This window comes from Melospiza georgiana, chromosome 15, assembly GCF_028018845.1.
Source record: "Melospiza georgiana isolate bMelGeo1 chromosome 15, bMelGeo1.pri, whole genome shotgun sequence".
Classification (NCBI taxonomy): domain Eukaryota; kingdom Metazoa; phylum Chordata; class Aves; order Passeriformes; family Passerellidae; genus Melospiza; species Melospiza georgiana.
In genome coordinates this window covers 15431502-15456164 of record NC_080444.1, presented here as the reverse complement: position 1 = coordinate 15456164, position 24663 = coordinate 15431502, and the positions used below count along the sequence as shown (strand labels likewise).

General features: G+C 49.5%; 1 protein-coding gene across 4 annotated transcripts in view; it reads left to right on the top strand.

Moving 5' to 3' along the window:
- Positions 1-24663, top strand: part of NRG2 (neuregulin 2) — a 161062-nt gene that overhangs the window by 95606 nt on the left and 40793 nt on the right. For all 4 annotated transcript variants that reach the window (XM_058034544.1, XM_058034543.1, XM_058034546.1 and 1 more), the window contains exons 2-3: positions 6234-6405; positions 19596-19714. In XM_058034544.1, coding sequence (XP_057890527.1) covers positions 6234-6405; positions 19596-19714 — 291 coding nt within the window. The remainder of the gene's footprint in view (positions 1-6233; positions 6406-19595; positions 19715-24663) is intronic.

The following is a 24663-nucleotide window of genomic DNA, read 5'->3' as shown; positions in this document are numbered from 1 at the left end:
ATGGGAAAAATTCCTTTCAGTTAGCAATTGCCATCTTGGCAAATGTTTGTGATTGAATTTGGAGCAAGTTGAGGCTGCAAAACAGATCCTATGGAAAGATGAATTCTGTGATTTTCCATGTTAGAGAATGTTGAAATACTCCCATCTGAGGCACCTCTCCAGAAGGGGCTTAGGGACCAGCAGCCTTTGAGACCTGGCTCAGCTGGGTTTCATGGCTCCAGATGTTGTCCTTCAGTGAGGCCTGGAAGGCTCAAGGACTGTGCCTGGAGCATCCTTTGGGTGTTTGGGTTCCTGTGGGGAGAGCTGGGAGCCCAGACCCAGGGAGACACCTCTGGATCTGCAGCTTCTCCAGCCCAGCTGGAGAAGAGCCCAGTGCAAGCCCCAGCACCAATGTGGAAGGGCTGTCCTGAGACCAAAGGCTTGGGCAGGCTGAGAAACACAGCTCCTTTCCAAGAGATCACCCGTGCACCTTCCTTCCCCCCAACTCTGGTACAGGGGGGGTGTCCTGACCATGGCACATTCATGTGGGGGCCTTGTGTGGAAAGCCATGGCTTGGATACAGCCATGTCAAGGATCACCTGTGAGTTTATAGGTCTTAACTCTCCTTGCATCTCTTCCATTCCTGTGAGAAAGCTTTTCAGCTTCCCTTTCCCATGCCCAAGGGAATTCAAGCCCAGTTTCTTTCTTCCTCAGCTGCTCAGAGAGACACAGAAGGATCCTGTGCTCCCAGGCCTCCAGATGCACCTACCTAAACACTTTGCCAGCCTCCATGTGCCAGGCAGTGTGGGGCAGCCTCACACTGCACCCTTGGAGGAGGCCAGATGAGAAATCCCATCCCAGTCACCCAGAGATCCCAGATGTGTCTGTGTGCAGCATCCCACAGCTCAGAAACCAGAGTTTGTGGCTGCTATTGCTGCCTGCTCCACAGCTCATGGAGCACCTTTGCCAGGCTGGCTGCTCCTGCCTTTTGCTGCTCAGGGGTTGTTTATGTAGGATGCTCTGTGGGTGGGATGTGGTTTTGTCACCACTCCATTGTTGGACTCTGTTTGGGCACTCTGCCCGAGGATGATTAATGATGTTTTGAGTTGTGGCTCTGAGGTGCTTGCAGGCATACTGCAGGTACCAGGAGTAAAAGAGGTGTTGTTATCATCAAGGTACTCCAGTGTTATATCAAGTGTAATCAGAAGTGAATTAATTAAAGCAGTGTGTACATGTAAGTCCTTTTATGGCGGATGTTCAAACAACTCATATCGTGCAGTTTAGAGCTCAATGTTTCAGACTTTGTAACCCTCTCCTCTCCATGAGAAGGCAGAGGATGCCAGGACTGCTATCAGAGGACAAACCTCTCCTGCAAAGGTCTTTTGTGAAATGTGGCTCTTAAAACAAGTTAGGAAATTGTGTGCATTTGTCCATCCTGGCTCCGGCATGTTTCAAGGTTAATTTTACAGCTCACACAACTAGTGTAGGATGGGATCTAATGGTTGCTTGCGTTTCATCTGACCTTGGAGCGAGCAAAAATCTGGAGAAAAATTGTGTTTATTGTTGGTCTCAGCTCTACCAGGATTAAACTTGTTTTTGCAGCACGACATACCCTTGACGTGGTTGTCACTTAGAAAAATTGCCTGGAAATGCATCTGGCTCTTCTGTCCAGCAGCTCAGCCACTGTGAGGAGAGGAGACACAAATTTGGATGGAGGATGGGCTGACAGGGTTGCAAGGTGACCAGAGATACAGATCCTGAGCTGTAGCTTCAGTCTGACAAGCAGAGCCAAAATTCTTCTGTTTTCAAGTCCAAAACCCCTGTTTTGGTCCTGGCTCCATCTTTGTGGAGGTGGCTGAGAAGTTGGAAATTGATGGAAACATAATGGATTAGACCTGGACCCTGCCTAGCACACATCTAAAGCTGTTTGCCCAGGATAGTGTGCTGCTTTGATATGTGTGAGGCTTGTGGTTTTGTTTTGCCAGCATGCTGGAAAATGTATCAAACAAGGAGAAGATTAAATTGACCCCAAATGCTCAGTGCACTAAGAAAGGAGGCTCTCAAAATCAATCCTCTGATCTTTCTGAATTAAACTCGTGGTTTTCTGAGCTGCAGCTCTGTGATTTGGACAGAGCTGGGAGATGGGTCAAAAGCTGAAAGTGTACCTAAATGTAAAATTTTGATATACTCCAGTATTAGCACTCCATGTGCTGCTCTGGCCTCTCAAGCTACTTTAGTTTACTGCTGGGGAAGGTTGAAAGGTGATTCAGACATAGTTTACAAGTACCTAAAAAGGGAAGGGGTTTCTGGTTGCTAGATGGGATTCAAATTCACCAGAGAAAGGCAGAGATCTCTTGGCTGGAAGCCAAAGTTAGAGGAGTTCAGACTATGAATAAGAATTGCAGTTTAAACTTTTTATGAGTGAAAACCAGAGGAAAGTCTTTGTTTGGAATTAAGCAGAGTCATCAGCACTGAATGGCTCTAAATGAAGATTTCTCTGTTTTTCTGAAAGCAGCAGGAATTATGAAGTGAGGCTTTCCAGCCCATCCCAGAGAGCGAGGCCAGGCTTCTCTTTTGCCCAGAGCAAGGCTCTGGATGCTGTTTCCCAGGCTTGGGGCTCTGCCTGCTCTTCCCACGCTGCTGTCCAAGCACAATTCCTGCTGCAGTGCAGCAGAGAGGGCACAGATGTGTCAGGGAGCACAGCTCTGCCTCTTTGTGCACAGCCCTTTTCCCAGACACACTCCAGAGTATTTTGGGACTGAGTTCCCCTTTCACTGCTCTGATTCAGCTGGGAGATGGAGCAGTCCATGGAGCCCATCAAGTGTGGCCTGGAGCTGAACACACTGTCTCCTTCCCTCCTGTAGTGATACACCAAAAACATGTGGATGGGGTGGAAAGATGTTCTCCTCCCTTGTTCTGGGCAGGACTCTCTGCTGGAGGGGTGGGATGCTGTGTGTGTGTGTCAGCTCTTTGGGGTTTTTGGATCTGCCTGCTTAGGAGTGTCCTGCAATCATCACTGGTGCATGTGCAGAGTTTTAGGTGAGACATGAGTCATGTTGGTGTGGAGATCATGGAGAGTTCTTTGCTTGCTCTTGGCCCTCTTCTTCCACAGGCTCCACGTTCCTGGGGCTTGCTCAGCATTTTGGTGGAGAGGGGCAGGGCTGACACCCCTTTCTCCCGGCAGTTTCCTGTCAAGACCCAGGACATCCCTCTGGCTGTCCTGGACTGCCAAGACCCCTGCCAGAGGGCTCAGAGACCCTGGCACAGAGCCCAAAATGCCCCTGTGGGTTTGATTATGCCCCTTGGAGCAAATTACCAACTTTAGATGAAGATCAGCAAGCCACAACAGTTTGAGTAGAATATTAGTGAAGTTATCATGGGGTGGAAAAGTAGATTTTAGGGGTTTTGGTATGGGGGTTCAGGGGGCAAGATGGAGGAATCTGGATGTGTCCAGCCTTTCTCCTTCTTCTTCTTGGCCTCCATCTTCTGCTGTGATGTTGGCACTTACAGATTGGTTTAGAGTAGAAGCTCACTGTCTAACATAGGTGATAAGTACTGGAAGGTAATTGTAAATACTGTACACGTAGTTTTTAGTATAAAGACATAACACTGCCCTGGGGGCAGGCAGAGTGCCTGGAGCTGTCCTGCTGGATGGACCTCGGCAGGGCAGGAGAAAATTTTTTATAGATAAGAAACAATAAGTAACCTTGAGACTGAGAACTGAAGAGCTCTGACTCCTTCTTCCAGCGCTGGGCTGGGAAAAGAGACTTTGGAACTTTTCTCGGGGTCACTCTGAGCAGCAGAGACCCCGGCAGTTTCCAGTTTTTCTCTTCCACTCAGGGTGATGGTAGCACATAGAACTATGGAAAGGAGATGAGAAGAGAATATTCTTTCATGCCCCAGGACTCAGCTGTTGTATCAGTTTTAACACCAATTGAACTTCTTTACATCCTACTCCTGGTTCTAGCTTATAAAATATCAGAATTCTTCACACCTATGGCTTCTCTAAAATGAGACAAGAGTTGTCCCTTCAGTGTCTGGTATCTCAGTCCAAATTAACCCATATTATTTCCATGTGCTGCCTGCTTCATAATTCTGCAGACCTCCAGGACGGAAATAAAATGAGGCAGATGCAGCCATGGCAAGGTCAGGACCTTCCCTGTATTTAAGGTGTATGGATAATGTTGGCAGGGGACAGGGTGACCTCGGGGTACAATAGGAGCTGACTGACACACATTCAGACAGAATAAATATTTGAGAGTCTATTTCTCTATTCCCCAAGATGACCCCTGTAAAAGCAAGGTCCTGTTTACCTTCCTGGCTCTCCATGCAGCGTTCTGGGGAGAGACCAGCTCTCTTCTCCCTTCACTGCCTTCCAGCTCTTCTGGGCAACCCATTTCCAGGCAAGGATCAGGGATGGGGGCTTCACAAAACCCATGACACCTTGGATTTTCATAGAATTCCTAAAGTTTGGTGAGAGCTGAGATAATTTCTGGTCAGAAGTCCCTGTTTGTGCCAAAGCACAGTGAGCTGGGAAACAGTGAGAGATGTCAGTGCACAGCCTGCAACCACTGCCTGCAGCTGACCCAAGGGTTTTGTGCTGTCCCTGTCCCATTAGAAAATCATAGAATGGTTAGGGTTGAATCAACCTTAAAAAAAACTTAAAAGTCATTTCATTCTAACCCCCTGCCATGGACAGGGACACCTCCTACGATCCCAGGGTACTCCAAGCCCTGTCCAACATGGCTTTGGACAGTTCCAGGGATCCAGGGGCAGCTGCAAGGTGTGATGTGCCTGGGACCAGCCCACGTTACCCACCCCAGCCCTGGGCTGCCTTTCAGGCACTGTGAGCTTTGCTTGGCTCACTCCTGTCACCCTGAACTGCTCCATTTCTATCCATGCTGGGATCCTTTTGATTAAGGACTATTTAGCTGGGATCCTTTTGATTAAGGACAATTTACCTTCTCACTCCCATCAGGAATATGAGAGTGCTGAGAGCTTCCTACCTCAGGAGCATATTCCTGATGATGGCTGTGCTTTTTATTATTTTGTGAAAGATCCCTTTTGGTGAGAACAGTCTTTAAATACTATCAACCTACACTGACTTAGCTTGGCATGAAGAACTAGAGGAGACACACAAAGGTCTGTAGAACAGTGATTGCTCTGATGAAACCCATCCAGTCCCTCAGCCTTTGAGTGCTCTGCCATTTCACAGGATCAGCATGCACAAAGCAATTAGAAGGTGGTTTGTGCATATTAGAAAGAGGAAATTATCTATCAGTAGCACACCTCAGACAAGGAGAAGCCATTGTTACCAATATTCTTAAGGCAAAGCCAGCAAGTTGCTCTTTCCTTTTTTAAGGTTAGCGCTGAGAAAGAAAAAGGGAGCTAGAAGAGTGCAGAGCTGTCAGTTGAAAGAAAAATTGCAAGCCTGCTAATCCTTTCTTGTCAGGCTTAATATAAAGCCTGGCAGAGATTGATAAGAAGTGTCTCCCTCGCTGTCTGATGTTCCAGGTGCATGGTAAAAATCACTTCTCTGAAACACCCACGTGCAGAGCCAGGCTCCAGGCTGGAGAGGCTGCTGGCCAGCCTGACACTGCTGCCACAAAACCATTTAAAATACCTATTCTTTCACTTTTTTTTTTTCCCAGCCTGAATAAATGGCTGTTCTTTCCCTCCTAAATCCTTACACATGCAGGATTTTCCTGCAGCCCCTCTCAGTGGTTATTGCTCTGCTGATGTTGAGCTGAACAAGGTCTCTGCAGCAGATTTGGAGCATCTGGGGCACAGGGGGCTGCTCCCTGTGACCTGTCTCTGCTCCATCTGCACTAAAACATTCTGCCTGGGGCTGTGGCAGCCACAGAGGTCTGTAGGTGTTGGTAATCTGCAGCAGCAATGGCCAGGAGCAGGGGGAAAATAATCCCTGAAGAGCTTGAGCTGGTGTGTGGTGTGAGAGCTCAGCAAAGCTCTGCAGGGACAGCAGACACAGGGTCGTGCCTGCATGGATAGGGCTGCTGTGGAATATCAAATCTGGCCATGGGGAGCCTCCAGAGCCTCCCTCTGTTCCCTGTGTGGGTGTTTCTGACTCCTGCCCCTTCCCTGTGTGCTGTTTTCCCTGGGCAGCCCCTCTCCATCACCTCGTGGCAGAGGGGGCAGCAGGAGCTTGGCCCCAGGAGGGGTTTGGGGGTTCCTCTTGTGTGTTCACAGCCCTGAGAGGGGCAGGTTTCACTCTGTCCCCTTTCTCTTTCCCTCAGCTGTTCCTCCCAAACTGAAGAAACTGAAAAGCCCAAATGTTCACGTGGGTGAGAAGATTTCCCTGAAATGTGAGGCGACTGCTGGGAACCCTCAGCCATCCTACAAATGGTTTAAGGATGGGAAGGAGCTGAAGAAGAGCAAAGACATCCGGATCAAGTATGGGAATGGGAAGTAAGTACAACACAGGGGCTGCTCTGCCTCTGCTCACTCAGGGTCTGGGGCTGGGGCTGGAGGTGCTGCTGTGCTCCCCAAATCTCTGCTGAGGGCTCACTCAGAGCCACAGGACCATGCTCAGCCCAGTTACCATGGCCAGGAGAGCAAGCAAGGTCCCCAGTTACCTCAGAGAGCATGGGGAGAGGAGCAGGGCACACACAGAGAAGGGTTTGGGGTTGTAGATGGGCTCTCCTGGGTCAGGGAGGCACTGGATACCTCAGACAGGTGTCCTGTGATATGGGGAGGCTTTCCCTGGTAGCTCAGGTTGCCTGGGGTGACTCCTGCTCTGTGATTAAGGGTTGGAGGCAGAAGGTACCCAAACCCAGCTGTTGCCCCATCACTCAGCAGCAAGGCTGTGGGAGGAATTGGTTTGTTCCCTCCTGCATTTAGGTGGACACAGAAGCACCTAAGGCCACTGAAAAATCACAGAATGATAAATTAGGCCTGGAAGGGACCTCTGGAGATCATCCAATCCAACCCCCCTACTAAGGCATCAGCACCTGGAGCAGGTGGCACAGGAATGTGTCCAGGTGGGGTTGGAATGTCTCCAGAGAAGGAGACTCCACCCTCCCTGGGCAGCTGTTCTGCCACCCGCAGCATAAAGAAGTTCTTCCCCATGTTGGGATGGAGCTTTTCATGTTTTAGTTTATGGCCATTGCTCCTTGTCCTCTCACTGGGCACCACTGAAAAGAGCCTGGCACCATCCTCTGACACCCCTTGGAGATATTTATGTGTATGAATGAGATCCCCTCTCAGCCTTCTTTCCTCTACACTGAGCAGGGCTGAGGTGCAGGATTACTTCACAACACTGATCAGGGCTCATGGTCACCTGCAGAGACCTTGTCTTGTGCAAATCCTTCCATCTGCCCACCCAGGGCAAGCTCCCTCACATCTGCCCTGCACTCCCCACCCAGAAAAGCTCTCAAGTGGCTCTCAAGTGTCACCCTCAGCATCTCCTCATTCTTTAAATGTCACCCTCAGCACCACCTGTCTAAGTTTGGAAAGACAGGAGTCTGCTAAGGAAGGCAGGAGCCTCCTCTGAAATGGAGAATGTAAACTCTCCCCACCCCTCTGAATTGCTATAAATTTTTAATTAAGGGTCTCTCAGGCAAAAATATGGGAGCAGGAAATAAAAGTTCTTTAATAGGGAAAGGAAAATAAAGGGATTAAATAAATTTAGTACACTAGAACAACACTACCAGAGTCAGAACCCAACCTGACACCTGTGGGTCAGGGTGTTGGTGGCAGTCCCATTGGAATTGTGGCTCAGCCCTCCTGCAGTGTCAGGTGTGGTTCTGCTGGAGCAGGGATCTGTAGAGAAGGATGTATTCTTCCTCTGAAGATCCAGTGGAAGGAGAGGCAGCTGCTGTTCCTCTGGGAAATCCAGTGGAGAAGCCGCGCTGGTGTTCCAGAATCTCCAGATTATATCCAGGCAGGAATGTTTGGCTCCTCCCTCTGGGCTCACATCTCCCCATGGGATGCTGTAGTTCTTATCAGCCATGCAGTGACATTCAATAGTCTGTTATCAGCAGATGTCCCCTCCTGAGGGAGGTGTGAATGTGCTCACTCAAAGAGAGAGATAAGGCAAACTGCCCCCTTGACAAAAGATGATCTGCCATACAGGTGGTAATGGAAAACATCTTGCCTTGCAATCTGGAACACCACCTCATTCAGTGGCTGTCACCCTCAGCATCCCCTCATTCAGTGTCACCCTCAGCATCCCCTCATTCAGGCAGGGCTAGAACAGCTGGAGGAAGAGGCCCCAGTGACCAAGATCAGGGGTTCTCACTGGGAATGGACTCAAATGAATCCACGTTGATATTTCTCAAGGCCAAATATTTACATATGATGTATCTTAAAATTATTCCATTTTCATGGCTATGCTTGCATTCACACATCCTGACCTAGCCAGCAACAGTCAGCTTGCAACTGCCTGATCCCTTGGAAAATTTGATTCTAATTCTTTGCTAACATGTTCTGGTTGTGTGAATACAAGGTCATAATGGACTTGTTAGGGTAGCAATTTTTAAAATTAGAACCCACTACAAATCACTTGGAAAAATCACTTGAATGGGGCGTTGCCAATTGCCCAAATTTAATTTCAGTCCTGTTGGGTTTGGTTTCAGAGTCACACCCAAGATGGTTGGCCTCCTTTGTAATAATCCTGGGACTTGTGGCTGTTTTGGGATGAGGCAGAGAGGTGGTCAGTGCATCCAGGATATCTGGGCGCTGTCTGGGCTTGCAGGCAGCAGAGCCGGGGCAGAGCTGTGCCTGCCTCTCTCCGTCACAGTAATGAGCCCCCAGCTGGGTAATAATTACTATTGATTCCATGATTATCAGAAGGTTGATCAATATCTTTATTATATTATCATTATTAAGAAACTCCTTGCTTTTATAGACAGTTATGATACACCTGGACCTAGTCGGTCCTCTAGTCTAAACACCATCACCATTGGCTAATTAAGAAACCACTTTTTGGTAAACAAATCTTTATAACACATTCTGCATGATCACAACAACAGGCGTAGCAAGTGAAGATAAGATTGTTTTTTATTATTTTTTCTGATTTTCTCACAGACTTTCCTCAGAAAGGCCTGGTAAAGTTGTAAAAAGCCCCAGAGCAGCCAGCACTGCCCTGCTGTGCTCCCAGGTGTCCCAGCCCTTCCTCCTGTGTCCAGCATGGAGCTGGGACAGGGTCACATCCCACCCCAGCCATGGGGGCACGCAGCCCCTGGGCCAGGGACAGCAGCAAATGGAAGGGGGTTGGTCCCCTTTCCTCAGGACACTGCTGTCAAGTCAGAATTTTGCATTTACCAGTTTCCATGGAAACTTTCTAGCTCTCCAGTGAGAGGCCAAAGATGTGTGGCGCTGGAAGGGCTTCCTGCTGGCAAAACAAGCCCAAGGATAAACATTTTAAGGAAAGCTGAGCACCTGCCTCCTCCAGTGTCTGAGACTCCCTCAGCAGCAAAGATGTGAGCCCAAAGCATTCCCAGAATTGCGTCCCATCCCAGTTTCTGCTCCCTGCTGCCATTAAAATGTGCCTGTCTTGTGCTGGGAGCAGGCTGTGGAGACTGGGCTCCAGCAGCTGTTGAGCAGGAGCAAAAGGAAACGGCCTCAAGCTGTGCCAAGGAGGGTTTGGATGTTAGGAAAACATCTTCACTGAAAATTAGGGAAAACGTCTTCACTGAAATGGGGGTCAGGCTTTGGAACAGGCTACCCAGGGAAGTGGTGGAAGTGTCCAAAAACTGTGTAGATATGTCACTTGGGGACACATTGGTGACACATTGGTTCATTGGTGACCTTGGCAGTGCTGGGGGAATGGCTGGACTGGGTGATCTCAAAGGGCTTTTCCAATGAGATGATTCTGTCAGTTCTGAGGTAATCACCCCTCAGTGAGCATTCGCCCCTTGTTTAGCAGTGCAGGGACACTTCCCTGAGAGCATCTGGGTGGGTCTGTGACACCCACCCTGGCATTGCCACCTCTGTCCCCGTTTGCTGGGCCCCAGAGCTGAAAACTCCGAGGCAGAGTGTCCCCTGGCACTGGAGCTGCCTTCCTCTGGTCTTGACTGCATGGAACAAGCACTGAAAACTGCTCAGAGCAGGCTGAGAGAGCCCTCATGACTTTGATGTCTTCATTATGCAGCTGGTGGGGCCGAGTTTAGTGGAGGGACATGTGATATGGGTGTAGAGCATTACTTGCAGCGTGTTGGGAGGGGACTCCAGGGAAGAAGAAGCATCCCAAACTGTAAATCTCTGAAAGGACATCTTATTCTATAACAATTATTTTAGGAATAATGGGATTTATACATCTGGCTCCACTTAGAGATAACACTGGTCTCCAGATAATCCTCTGGGCTTCCCTTCAGCTCAGAGTGGGGATTTCAGAGAGCCAGAAATGGAGCACTGGGGAGGGACCTTCACGGGGAAAATACACAGGGCAAAAACTTCCCAGGCTGTGCAGGATCGTTTCAACTTCCAGGTGCACAGGATCATTTCTTTAGAAGTGTAATACCTAACAGAGATTTCTGCTGGAGCCAGGCAACAGGAGCCCTCCAGCAAAGTGGTGTCCATTGTGTTCCCCTTGGCCCTGTGAGGCCCTGGCAGAGCTGGGTGCAGCTGAAATCTGTCCTCAGCACTGAGATCTTTAGCATGCAGAGGAATAGGATGGGAGACAAGAACCTGGTTGCCCTCTGTGATTAATTCCTGGCTCTCCTCCCTGTGTGTGTAAAGAGCCTTGATGTTTCTACCTAGAAAGTATGACTGAAGCACTTTTTTTTGGTGATTGGGTTTTTATCTGATCTCTAGAATAGGAGATCTCTTTCAAAATAAGGAGTGTATATGTTGTAAGGAGGAGAGGAGCACTTAACTGCATGTCAGCTCTTCAGCTTTTCCATCAATCATTTCCCTCTTCTTTTTAAACTTACCAGCAAAACTTCTGGTGCCATCGGGCAGAGGAGTCAGGTTTTTTAATGGATATTTGCTGGAGGGAGGGGAACAATTCTGATTCCTCCTTTCTGAACTTCATGTTCCATCTGTAATTAGTGACAGGCTGGGGCAAGCCCGGCTTGCACGAAGGGGAAACCTCTTTAAGGTGGAAGAAACTATTGGCTGGAATTTTATCTCCATCGAAATAAAGCACAGTTGATGGGAAACCCAGAGAAATTACCCAGAAAGAGCCTGTGGTAGTGGAAATCCAGCCTAGTGAATGGCTCTCCCCTCAAGCTGCCAAAGTGATGCCATTTTTGGCTGAGTGTGTCTGAGGTCTGACTGAGGCTCCCAAGAAGTTCAGGTTGGGTTTTGACTTTCTGACTATCCAAATTGTCATGTGCCAGCTGTGGAGGAAGCCAAGGGAGTTTTTGCTTGTGGAGGTGTAGAGAACCTTCCCCTGTTGAAGTCATGCTCCAGGCTCAGCCTGGGACACGCAGAGGTTCAGCAGGAGCCTGGGAGTCTCCAAGCAGTGCCTGTCCTTACAGCCCTTTCCCTTTGTGTGCTCTTCTACCAGGGGACGCTGCTGGGGTGATGAAGGAGGCATATCGTTAGATTGGAGAGGGTTGGCAGTTCAGTTTGGGACAGGCTGACCATATGACATCCCCTGGGAGTGGTGTCCTACTTTCAGTATCACCAGGAATCCCTATTGTTAGCCTGTAAGTGGAGCCAAGGGATGCCCTCCTCTCCTGTTTCTGTACAGTAGTCCCTCAGGCCATGCCACTTGAGCAGATTCATTGCTGGGGTCTTCCTTGTAGGGCTCCCAGTTGTAGATTATTCCCCACCCACAATGAATGGGGCTGTGGTCTTCCCTGTACAGCTCACTGCACTGGAATGAAGGCCAAAAAAAAAAAATAATGCCAAAGCAGCAGGGGAAAGAGAGTGCCAATAAAGATAAATGATTTCCTAATTAAGCCTGGAGACAAGGAGGGGCAAAGAGGACTGTGGAAGCCTTGTGGGAGCCAGAGTGAACCCAAGCAGGCTATACCACCACTCTGGCAGGGGTCTTTGGGCTGACATTTTTAAACAAAGGAAAAAGCTCATTTGACAATGGATCTTGCAAGAGCAATTCCAGATGCCTTGAAGCAAAGACTCTTCTCAAGCACCGGTGTTGTTATAATCACCAGGGGAGCTGCTGCCTCGCTAACTCTCACCATGGCATTATGAGCCTCCGATATTTGGGATTTGGTTTTAGCTGCTGAAGGCACTTTATTGGAGGGGGGTGTGAAGGAGAGCATCTCCTTTGTTTGTTTGCTTGTTGTTTTAGAGGAGATGATGGACATCATCTTGGCCAATGCACCTGGGACTGAACCAGGGAATTTGAGAACTGAAAGGAGAAGCAGTTGGGTCTTGAGCTCAAACAATCCACAAACTTTGCAAGTTGGGGCTCCTGAGAGAGTCAGGGGATGCACATTTAATCAAACTTGACTGCATTATAGCTCTAACAAGTCAGGGTCAGTTGCTGGGCTGTTTCAGCTGATGGGCTCTGCAAACTTAGAGGTGGAAGGAGCTTTATGTGCCTGAAATTTGGTGTGGTTTTTCCAGCCATGTTGGCTACTTACAAAAGCAAAATAAAAATCTCTCTCTGCAGACCTTCGCCCACTGCGGTTGCAAAATGTCACAGATTAGGTGGAGGCCCTCCCTGAGACATGAGCTGAAATCCCATTCATCCTGTTTAGGTTAAAATGTTTTACCTTTGGGGAGGAGGGCTGGAGCTGCCGGCAGCTCACCCAGCACAGCACATCACAGACTGCAGGAACAAATTAGCCATGGAGGAGACTCTGCTGAGGATCTGTGACATGGACCAGCTGCAGAAAATGGCCTGAGGAGAAAAGAATGACATGAGGAGACCCAGACCCTTATCTATATCTCCTGCACACCCTGTGTATGACCATGGTGGTGTTTCACGGGGGTTCGGAGCAATAGTTCCCTGCCCATGTGAAGGTGCCATCCCTTTCCCATGATCTCTGTTCCCTAAAATGCTTTATCCTGGTGTCGGTATTTGCAGCCTGGCCGTGCTCATCTCCATTGCTGGGCTCTGTCCAGGGCTGTCCCCATGACAGCTGCTCTTGGTATGGCACCTCTCTCTCCTCCTTGATTCTTTATAACTTTATGTGCTTTATTTTAAAGGTCCTCTCAGGCTTCCCTCCCCACTCCTGGCAGTCCCTGAGGTTTTGGTCTTGCCTCTGATTTGCCCAGCATATCAACCTCCACCCAGTATGTAATACACCTCCAAACCAGGACTTCTGTGCCTTGCCCCCAGCAGCACTGGCCCTCTTTTCCCTCCCTGCCCCATGACCAGCTCCTGGTTTGGTTTCTGAGGCAGTGAGACCTGGGCACCCTGAGGGGCCCTGTCTCTGTATTGAGGTCACACACTCTTTGGGATAGCCAGGAATCTGTTCCACATTAGGTGCTGGGAAGTCCCTGGGAAGTCTTGGGACTGCTCCTGTATGAGATCACAGGAAGCAGGGAAAGAACCTGCTGGGAGCTGGCCTCAGAGCACTGCTCCAGGACCTACGTTTTCTCAAAGAAATTAAAATCCTGGCATTGGGGCTGCAGGAAGCATTCATAGGATGGATCGATTGCCTTGAATTCCAGAAGTGATACAAAGGGCCCTGCAGTGGCATTGGGTCTGTGCATCAGCCAGAGCCCCAAACTCAGCTTTTTCTCCTTTATTGACCTCACACCCTGGCAGGTGCCACAGCCAGGACTGGCACAGGGAGCAGCAGCAGCATTGCACAGGGATTTGCCTCTCAGCACAGCAGCCACAAAGTCCACGCCAGGCCCTGGTGTGGTGGTGTCACTGACTCTGCTGCCCCACACCTCTCCCCATCTGCAGAACACCCCTGGCTGCCTTTGAGCCTGCAGGGGCTTGCACAAGTGACCCTGCTCTTTGGAGTGTACTTATTGATCCTGTCCCCTCCTGTTGACACTGGCCAGCCCAGAAGCAGCTCACCCTCGCTCTGAGCCCAGTGTCAGTGTCAGCTCTGCACAGTGAGGACTGGGAGAGTCTTCCTCTTAAAATCATCCTGTCCCAAGCCTGGGCACAGAGAGACCACAGCACTGCTGAGCACAGAAGGGGCAAATCTGCTTCTCAGGTTAGAACAGCACTTTAATGTTGGGGAACAGGGGTAGCAGAGAGCAGGTAGAGTGGGTCAGGGGATGGCTGGTCCTGTCCTGGGCACTCTGAGGACATTGCCTGTCCCCAACCACCCCAGCAGGGCAAGCACAGAGCGGGTCAGGAGATGGTGTGAGGGGAGGAAGGGAGATAGAGAAGGGATGATGGCCAAGCTGAAAACTCCAAACCTTCCTGTCCTTACTCCTCTTGTCTGATTGCTTTGCTTGAGGGCATTTCTGTCCCCTTTCCCACTTGTTCTTTCTGTAGCTGATACTGAGCTGGCCAGATGATGCTGTGGAGCACAGAAAACACTTGTTTTCCTCAAGCACTGTGAGCACAGCCACCCTGCCCAGCTCTGCCCAGCTCTGCTGAGCACAGCTGGAGGGCAGGGAACAGATCAGAGGGGCTGTGCAAGGGACAGAATGCTCCTGGCTGCTCCTGCCCTGCCAGACATGGCTTTGCCATGCCATCCCCACACTGCCTTTGCACTGCAGTGATTCCCTCTGCCTGAATTAACCCACTGAGTGCTGGGGGTGATGGATGTGTCCCCCCAGAGCCCCAGTGGGGCTGCCCAGTGCTCGATTGCTGCTGGGCAGCACTTGTGGTTTGTAAGCTGGATATCCTGAATCTTCTTGCCAATCATTAACCTGCTCTTCCAGGGCAAATGCAGCTGGGTGAGAGTGCCAGGGCAGCACGTAGGCACCAATTAAATCCCTGGCAGGATGCAAGCAGAGCACGTTACAGCAATTGCTGGCACTCCTGCTCTCGGCAATGCCAGTGTGCTTCCTGCTGCAAACAGAGGGAAGGGAGTTAATGGGTGACCACAGCAGGGCAGCCAGCGTGTCCTTTGCAAGGGTCATGTTTGGGAATTTCCTTTTCCTGTGGTTTCAGGTGTGTTTACTATGTGCAGTGCTCTCCATTGACAATTTTTGGGCCACATATGGGGTGGTCTCCAAGTTCTCTTCACCAGCTCATTCCTTGACTTCTTTGTTACTTATGTGTTAGTTACCCTATTTTTAGAAGATTAAGAAACCACTGCAACAGTAGTAATCCTGGAGCTATTCTTGTCCAGAAGGATGCAGAAGTGGCTGAACTCACACAGGGAGCACGGAGCCCTCAGTGTAGGTGTCACAGGGGCAGCTCATGGCAGCTGCTCTCCTGATCCATGCTCTGACAGGAATGGCTTGGTGGGGAGATGACCTGGGAAGATGGCCCCATTTCCACTTGGCAGTAGGTAAGAGGGGGAAAATGATTCAAGCTTGACCAGAGTGCTGGTGGGAACATGCCTGCTGTCATGGGAAGTTCCTCCTTGGCTCAGATGCAGGGCCTGTTTCTTCTCCTCTCACTGCACTGCAGGCCTCAGGGCCTGAGCTCACATTTAGATGTCTAAATTACAGCCGATGAGGACACCCTTCCCAGCCAGAATCTGCCAGGATCTTTGTGTAGGTCCTGGCCAAGGGCTGATCTCCCTGTTTCCCATTGTAGTCTGGAGATTGGCACTGAAGAGGGTGATTTACTCATCCCTCCAAACTGCCCTCTGGGGGACTCTTTTCTCTTGGCCAGAAAGGTATTTTGGGGGATCTTCTTTTGGCCAGGCTGAAGGTCTCCTTGTGAATCCTATCCCTCAGAGCTTGCAGACAGCACATTCCCCGTGGCTCATCCCTCCACTGGCACTACAGGAGATAATTAGTGCGTGGCTAAGTCATATGTGCTGAGGGTCAGGCAAGACAATGAGGCACATTTTCCCCTGGAGTAAAGAGATGTCAACAGAGTTGCACTGCAGCGAAATGATGGGATCTGTCAGTGACCCTGGCCCTTTCACTGAGCAAACAGCCCGGGGCAGAGCCCTCCTCCAGAAGAATGGCATGGTCTGGCAGCCAGGCACCCTTGTGAACGCACACGTGGGGCTCTCCCAGGGCTGCTGTCCCCAGGAGCCTTCATCCCACACCCCTGGGCCCACAGTAACTCCTTGGAGGCCACTCCTTGGTGTGGCTGTGAAATCAGCCCTCAGGAGAACAAAGTACCTGGGGACAGCAGCGGGAGGAACACAACTCAGAAAAGATGATTTCCAATGGAGTTTTGGGATGTTTCAGGAGCACTTAGAGATAGTAAAATAGGGCAAAACCAGAGTGGTCCCCCTTCACACACACAGATCAGGTGAGGACTTGTCCATCTGACACCCTTATCCATGTTAATTAAAAGGCCCATGGTTAATGCTGTGAGGCAAAATATCTCTCTGGCTGTTTCAGTGCTGCTTAGAATGGGGAAATTCTCTTTGCATTTATGCTGCACATGAAAGCTGATCCATATCTCCAATCTCCATCTCCTTTCCCCTGAGTCTGTCACCAGACATTACACAGCACAGTGTGGAGACCAAGAGGGCCACACCATTGGCCTGGGCTATGAAGGGCAAGAAAAAAAATCTTGATTTTTCAAGGGGATCTTCCAGTACAGAATAATTTCAACCAATTGTGATGGCAAAAATAAGCTCTTTTGACAGTACAAGTCTTGTGCATTAAAACAAAGTAATCCCCTTTGGTTTCACCTTGATGTTGCTATGCTCCAAATGCCAACATCACTCTTTATTCTGCTCACATTCCTCTCCAGTTTCAGGTAAAAGACCAAATGTCTCTCACCCTCTTGCTGGAGCTGAGTCTGTCAAGTGTGGCTCCTTTTGTGCCACTCCCTAACTCATCTTTGGGACTTACACCCCCTTATCTGTAAAATAGGTGATATCAGGTGATTAGGTGGTATTCTAATGCAGAAATGGATTTTTCCAGTTGCTCCACCTGGTGAAATGTGCTGTGGACTGAGATTGCCATGCAGCCAATGATCATTAGAACATCTGTGCTCTGGCAGCTGAAGGCAGCGTGTCCATTGATGCTCTCAGTTCTGACCTGGCAGAGAGCCCCAGCGTGCTGATGTGCCAGGCTGGTGTTTTCTATGGACTCTGAGTTAGAGCCTTGCTCTTCCAAGCTGCTTTCAGCATGTGCTGCCTGCACTGCAGCCTGCTTTGTGAAACAAATGGTGTATTCTGGCAGAGAGGGTTGAGACAGCTGGGAGAAAGTAATGGCTGGGCTGGGAGCAGGCTTGGAGCTGCATTCTGGAGCCATCTCACTCTTTTGATGAGCATTTCCACACTTTCCTCTATGGAGGGAGTGGGGAACATGCTCCTGAACAAGGTGCTGCAGCCCAGCAGAGCCCAGGCACCCTTTGTGACTCCCAGCAAGGTGCAGGAACCAACAGGCACAGGGCAGCAACGGGCACTGGGTGCCCTTAAATGTCCTTAAATGCCTCTCTCTGGTGCATTACCTGGCTCCAGAGCAGAACAGCAGTGAGGGCCACCATGCCCAGGGCTGTCACAGGCTGTGCTCAGAGACTTGAGAACACTCAGGGAAAGGTGTTATGTGGTGATTCAAGGCAGAATCACCCCTCTTATTCAGGCTCCCATGTTGGATTGTGTTGCACAAATGGATTGGGTGGAGACCTACAGTCAGAGGGACTCAAGAGGTCTTTGCATACTGTCAACATCCATTTAGAAATTGCTCCACATGTGGCCCCAGCTCATGCAATTGAGCCCTTGACCGCATCCTGTAAAACAGGGCAGCGCCTGTTTCCTGGGAGCTCTACCAAGTCGTCTCCAAGTGCTTTTAATTTACTAATATAACTAGTGAGATGTTCCTGCTGCGTCCTTGCGCCGTGCCTCCCAGGAGAACAGCTTGTCAGGGTGTTAAAAAGATGCCAGTGTGCTTCTGTGAAGGGCTTCCTATGGACAATGATTTGCACATCCCATAGAAAAGTCCTTCTCGGATGACACGTGGAACATTGCAGCTATGTCCGAGGCTGATGGTTATTTTCCACATAAATGGAATTATATTTGCCTTCAGCAACATTGGCCACTGGGACCTCTTTCTAAAGCTGGCAGCGCTTCCAAGTCTCTAAATAAAGTGACACAGACCTGAGGTAAAAGCTTGGGGTGGAAAGCAAACAGAGATGTTCTCATGAGAAGAGCAGACAGGGTGGGTTGTGATAAGATGGCTAAAATGGAAGAAAATGTTGAAAATCAGAGGGTCTCATGTGGGAGTCCCACTGTGGGCTCATGAGTGGCACTCAGTGTGTGTTGAAGGCTCCTATAGATCCCTGTTAAACTGGGCAACAAAAGGTTTTGCCTGTTAGTCAGAGCCATCCCAGAGAATGAGTCACAGCCAGTGGGAAAGGCGATGCTCCTTCAGCAGCGCCACAGAGCTCTGCAGCAGAGATCTGCCTCTCCCGTGGAGGGGCACGGGCTGGTGTTGGGGAAGATGAAACAGGAAAGCCTTATAAATATGATTGCCTGGCAAAAGATTTTGAGAATATAGAAACCATAACTGAGATTGACATGAAAGCAAGCTTTGAGATACCTTAGTTACTGAACAATGGAAAACAATGGTGTGGCCAGCTGAAGGTGATCCCCTTTTGATGGAACAACACCCTCTGCTTGCAGACAGGCCCAAGGGTCAGAGCAGACCCTGCCAGCTTGGCAGAAGGGGCCCAAAGAGTCATTTTTAGGGTTTAAAATGTAACACAGTATGGTGATGTAATGATTCTTATAGGCTGTATGTAAATGCTATAGGATTTGTATCTTGTACTAGATTGGTTAGTGAGAATTAGAATATTCAGCACAGAAGATTTATTGTATTGTAATGGGAACCTCGCTCTCTTACGCTTTTACTCTCTCACCCTTTTACTCTCTTATCCTTTTACGCTCTTACCCTCTCATCCTCTCTACCTCTCTCTTCTCTCAGGCTGGGAAGTGACACAAGGTTGGGAGGTGACACAGGCTGGGAGGTGACACAAGGCTGGGAGGTGACACAGGCTATGAAGTGACGCGGGCAGTTGTCACACCCACCCTCTCCTGCTCTTTCGAGGCACATCTGGCTGCTCAGATGAGTGTGTGCAGCTCAGCCACACATGTCTGTAGTCTGTAGTCCATTGGAGTGTGGATTTGGTGGACACAAAGTGCCTGCCCTTTTTTTAGGTCGAGCTGAAGCTGTCAGTGATATGCCCAGGGCAAACCCCAGGGAGTGGATGTGCAGAGTGGTGAGGGGTGTCCCCCTGGGTGCTGTGGGTGTTTGCGTGAATGCAGCTGGTGGAGCACTGACTGCTCAGCATCCCTGCTGAGGAAGGTGCAGAGCAGGCGTCTCCTCTCCACATCTCTGTCTGGCAGGCAGATCCCACTGTCCATCAGTAAATTGGCTCTTTTCCAGTGTGGAAAGCCTGTGCTGTAGTGCTGGGACTCTGGGCCTCAGCTCCTCATGAGACTTTCTGTGTGAATGAGAGCACAAAGCACACAACAGGCTCAGAGCAGTGGGTTCAGAGGGAGGTGTTCTCCTAGCAAATCCTCGAAGGGACTTGTCCAAATCCTATCCAGGCTCCAGTGCCCATTCAGCAAGCTCAGGCAGCCCATCCTGTCAAGCAGGGGTGACCCTCCAGGGCCAGGAATGGTTGTCACTTCATGAGGTTGGTCAGCAATGGAGTAAGAAATGTCTGCTGTACTTTTCAACAGAAAGATTTCCAGACTGCAGTTCAACAAGGTGAAGCTTGAAGATGCTGGGGAGTACAGCTGCGAAGCCGAGAACGTTTTAGGGAAAGACACCGCCAAAGGCAGCCTGAATGTGAGAAGTGGTAAGTGAAGAAGCCAGCAAATGTCTCGAGCTGTCTGCCATTCCACAGAAAGGTTCTGCTCATGGTCTGTCTTGTATTTTGTTTCATGCTTTCAGGATATCGAGTAAAATAATCTTGGGAGATAAGAAAAATGCAGCTTAGCATAAATGTTTATCTTTGTTATCTGTCACTGGCAATGTGGTTAATTTACATTTTAAATAAACTTACAGTCGATGTATTTTTTTTTTAAAAAAGGGGTAAGGAGGAAAGAAAGCTGGTGGGCTTGATGTTTTCATTTTTTAAAGAATTTCTGAGAAGCAAAACTCACCAGAAGACAAGTATTTAGACCATAGCTTTGTGATGAGTGAAGTTGCTTCTGGTTTTCATCCTAGAATGTGTGCTCCATCTCTTAGAGCTCAGCGGATGGAGTCTGAGGTTAGGTGGTTTTATTATTATCTTGGTCATAATAATTATATTGCTTAACACACTGGTTTGGATGCACCCTCCGGCTCAGAAAGTCCCTACAGTGGCTGCCAGAAGCTGGGAGGGCACAGCTGGGAGGGGGTGACTGTATTTCCTAAGCTCTTCCTCCTGCCATTCACAAGGGGCACTGTGGCAGCCTGGGCTGTGAGCTGGGCTCTGCAGCCCTTTGCTGGGATCCAAGATTTGTTCTCATCCCATGTGAGGGAAGGTAGCTTGCTCCTGCTGCTTTCTGGCAGTATTTTCTCTCTTACTTCAGTGTGTTTGCCATCCTGAATCCTTTGCTCTGTGGAGCTGCAGCATCACACAGCCTCCCCCTGCCTGCAGGGTCTGCAGGAAAGCCACCCTTGCTCACACCTCTCTGCCTTCATCCTCCACGTCTGTGAACTCAGCCCTGCTGCTCTGCTGGGTTTATTTCCAATTCTGATAGCAAAGGTGTCCCCAGTAAGAAACTGAGGCAGTGCTCTCCTTTTTTATTTCTTGCCTCACTCTCTGGCTGTCCCACACCACATAAACTGCTCCTGTGTGATGGGAGCTGCATGTGCAACCTCCCTTCCCCCTGTGCAGCCATCAGAGCCCTGTCTGCTCTTCTGCTGCCCCTTCCCCAGCACCAGAAACCCTCCCACAGGAGGAAGAGAGAGGTTGAGCAGTGCCAGTGCCTCCTGCAGGGCCCTGACCTGCACACCTGGTAAATGCACAGCAGGGAAATGCACAGCAGGGAAATGCACACAGGGAAATGCACAGCTGGTAAATGCACACAGGTAAATGCACACAGGGAAATGCACACAGGGAAATGCACACCTGGTAAATGCACAGCAGGGAAATGCACACAGGGAAATGCACAGCAGGGAAATGCACACCTGGTAAATGCACACAGGGAAATGCACAGCAGGGAAATGCACACAGGGAAATGCACACCTGGTAAATGCACATCTGGTAAATGCACACAGGGAAATGCACACAGGGAAATGCACAACAGGGAAATGCACAGCAGGGCAATGCACAGCAGGGAAATGCACACAGGGAAATGCACACAGGGAAATGCACAACAGGGAAATGCACAGCAGGGAAATGCACACAGGGAAATGCACACTGGATAAATGCACAGCAGGGAAATGCACACCTGATAAATGCACACAGGTAAATGCACACAGGGAAAGGCACAACAGGGAAATGCACAGCAGGGAAATGCACAGCAGGGAAATGCACACAGGGAAATGCACACAGGGAAATGCACAACAGGGAAATGCACACAGGGAAACGCACACCTGGTCAATGCACACCTGGTCAATGCACACCTGGTCAATGCACACAGGTAAATGCACAGCAGGGCAATGCACAGCAGGTAAATGCACAACAGGGAAATGCACACTGGATAAATGCACAGCAGGGAAATGCACACCTGATAAATGCACACAGGTAAATGCACACAGGGAAAGGCACAACAGGGAAATGCACACAGGTAAATGCACACAGGGAAATGCACACAGGGAAATGCACACAGGGAAATGCACAACAGGCAAATGCACAACAGGGAAATGCACAGCAGGTAAATGCACACCTGGCCAGTGTAGGGCAGGCAGAACCTGCCAGGGTGCTCAGGAAGCCACCCTGTGTGACAAGAACCCTCCCAGCAGGGATGGGCCCACTCCTGAGCTGCCCAGAAATGTGTTAAGACCTGAAAAGCCACGAAAGGCACACAAAGATCTCTCTGTGAATCTGGGGGGTTCCCTGCCTGGATGGTCCATGCTCTCAGCCTTGCCACTGGGCCCTTGGCTCGCTGCTCAGCTGCAGGCACACCTTAGCACAGCAGGGCCATCTGAGCCCCTACAAGGGCAGCCCAGGTGATGCTGATCCCTGGAGGCTTTTGTGGCCCTGTCACCCCTTTTTTCACCTCTTTTTACCACTCTTTTTCCTCTTTCCCCTGCAGCTACTCAGAGTTAAGCAGCCTTCCCCACTATGCAGGCTCATGCTCTCCTGGAGTATTCCTGTCCCCTCACTGCTCAGCCTTCCTGGGCCTGGCAAGCTTTCCTCCCTTCTTCTGTGACACCTCTGAGTACAAAACTCCTCAGGGCACCTGAATCCACACGTGTGTTGTCCCCTGTTTCTTCTTCCACGGGATCCTTAGCACTGATCCTGTTGTGGCTTCCATTGCAAAGTGCTCTTTCCTCTATTCCAACACCACTTTTCCATTTCAGAAAAGCAGCTTTTCAGCCATACAGATCTGCTGCAAGTCGCCAAAACCACCTCATCTTTAGAGAGAGAGTGGCTGCAGAGCAGAGACCCCTTGGCACTTAGGAAATGCCCCTCAGCCAAACCCTTCCCTCACCCCTCCTCTACAATTCCAGCATTTCCACAAAACTCCCAGCTCAGAAATAAATGCTTTTGCATTGAGAAACTTTGTGAGGGTGTTAATTTCTGAGGAAATGCTTCTGGACTTAGTCAAAATATACTGCAATATATTGCAGATTTTATGACTTTGAAGTAAATGAGATGCTTTCTTAGAAAAATATCCCGTTTCCCAGTTCTCATCATTGAATAGTCTAATGTTGATATCTCACGGCCATGAGGGCACAGTTGAGGTGGGACTGTTTCAGATTCTTTTTTTCCTCAGAAAATTTTTAGGCATCTTCTCAATTGCCCTGCCCCTTATCAAACACTGCAGAGAAAATCAAGTTGTACAAAAAAATCTTTCTGCTTCTGGCTCTTTGTGGTGGTCTGGCAGGGTGGTCAGGCTCCTGGGGCATCCTCCTTTGCGCATCCAGAGGGTGTGAGGGACCTCCTCAGAGGTGCTGGTGCTGCCAGCAGGGTTGAGTAGAGCATTCTGTGGGCATTGGGGTTCCCAGTATCCTGGTTCAAAAAGGGGAAATCACTCCCTGTGCTTGTCTCCCCTAATCCTGGGGTCCTTGCTTCATCTGTTTCCTGTTCCTCCACCTCTGGTCCAAGCATTAATTTGTGCTGCAGAACCTCACGTGCGATGATGGAGGCTCTTCAGAAAACCCCACCCCTTCTTAAACCTCACATTTTCCCCACTACCACATCCTGCCATCCCATCTTTGCACTCTTGCGGCCATCAGGGCTAAGGAAACCTCCCACATTTTCACTCATCTCCTGCCAGGTGAGCCCTGAGCCATCTCTGCCTCCTTGTTGTGACACGAGGCCCTTCCCAGCGAGGGGACATGGTGCCATCCCCTGCAGGGACACTGCCTGTCCTGCCCCTGGCACCCCAACCCATGCCCTGCCAAAGCAGCACTGACACCTTGGCAGCCCCAGCCTGTGCCCCCAGCAGCACCTGCCCCTCTGCTCCTCCCCACAGTAGCTAAGCCCACCCTGCTCTGCTCAAAGGAGATTATTTTGTTCACTACTTTCTTACCTTAATTTCCCCAGGAACAACGAAAGCACCACAAGTCTTACCAGCCTCAGAAACTAAAATAGTTGTTATGGAAGAAGAGTGTAAGTACCTCTCCCCCACCCCCCTCATACAGCTGCTTTCCCCTGATTTGTTTGCTATTATGAGACATTTTTCATAAATGCTTTATTGCCTCCTGGAATCTTCTTTAATCACTCCTTCTGTCTGACTTTTCCCAAAGCCACTGGTCTTTCTTTCCCCAGATCTTTAAAAAAAAAAAAATCTGATTTATATTGCTGGTATCTATCTTGGAGAGGGAGAATGTGATAACTATTGCAATGGCAGCTTGAAGAACATGCTACTTAAAATTGCAGCTCAAGTTCAAGCACTCCCAGCTCTTTCAGTACATGGAGTTATTGGTATTTGCAAGATGTGCTTGTTATGGCCTTTGATTTAACAGGGTTTTCTTTTTTCATTTTGCTTTTTTGTTTGGGATTTTTTTTTGAGGATAGCTGATCAAACCAAAGCAGGCTGTTGGAAGTACAAGAAAAAAGACATGAGTCTTCTAAGCATAGGTAATAAGAAAATTGCAGAAAATCCATCCATGCCCTGCCATCCCATTTTTTTCTGAGTCTCCAGAAAGCAAGAACAGATTTCCCCAAATCCTTAATTTGATTTATTGTGGCTGAAATGCTTTTTAGCATTCCCTCCTACTCAGTTGTCCCAAAAGCAGTAGAAAATGGGCACAGAGCAATAAAAACCAAGGAGGGGATACAAGTGTAGATTAGAATCCTGGTGCCTGGACATTGGCTCAGCAATTCCTGGTGGAGGGTGGTTTTGTCTGTGTCAGGGGGTCTCTCCCCACTGGGAGCCACCAGGATCCTGGCAAAAGCCCTGGGAAGGCAGGAGCAGGCAGGGATTTTTATTTTTGTGTGTTTCCATCCCAGCTGCAAATGCCCAGATCTGAGAGCACAGCTGGCTGTGCCTCCCTGTTGGCAGTTCTGCTCTGCAGATTTTATGGGGATGTTTCCTCCTTTGAAAGCTCAGTCTTTTATGAATTTAAAGGAAATCTGATTGCAGCCACAGCAGGCACTGGCCAGGTATTCTTTAAAAGCTTTTCTGATTAGAAAACTGCACTTAA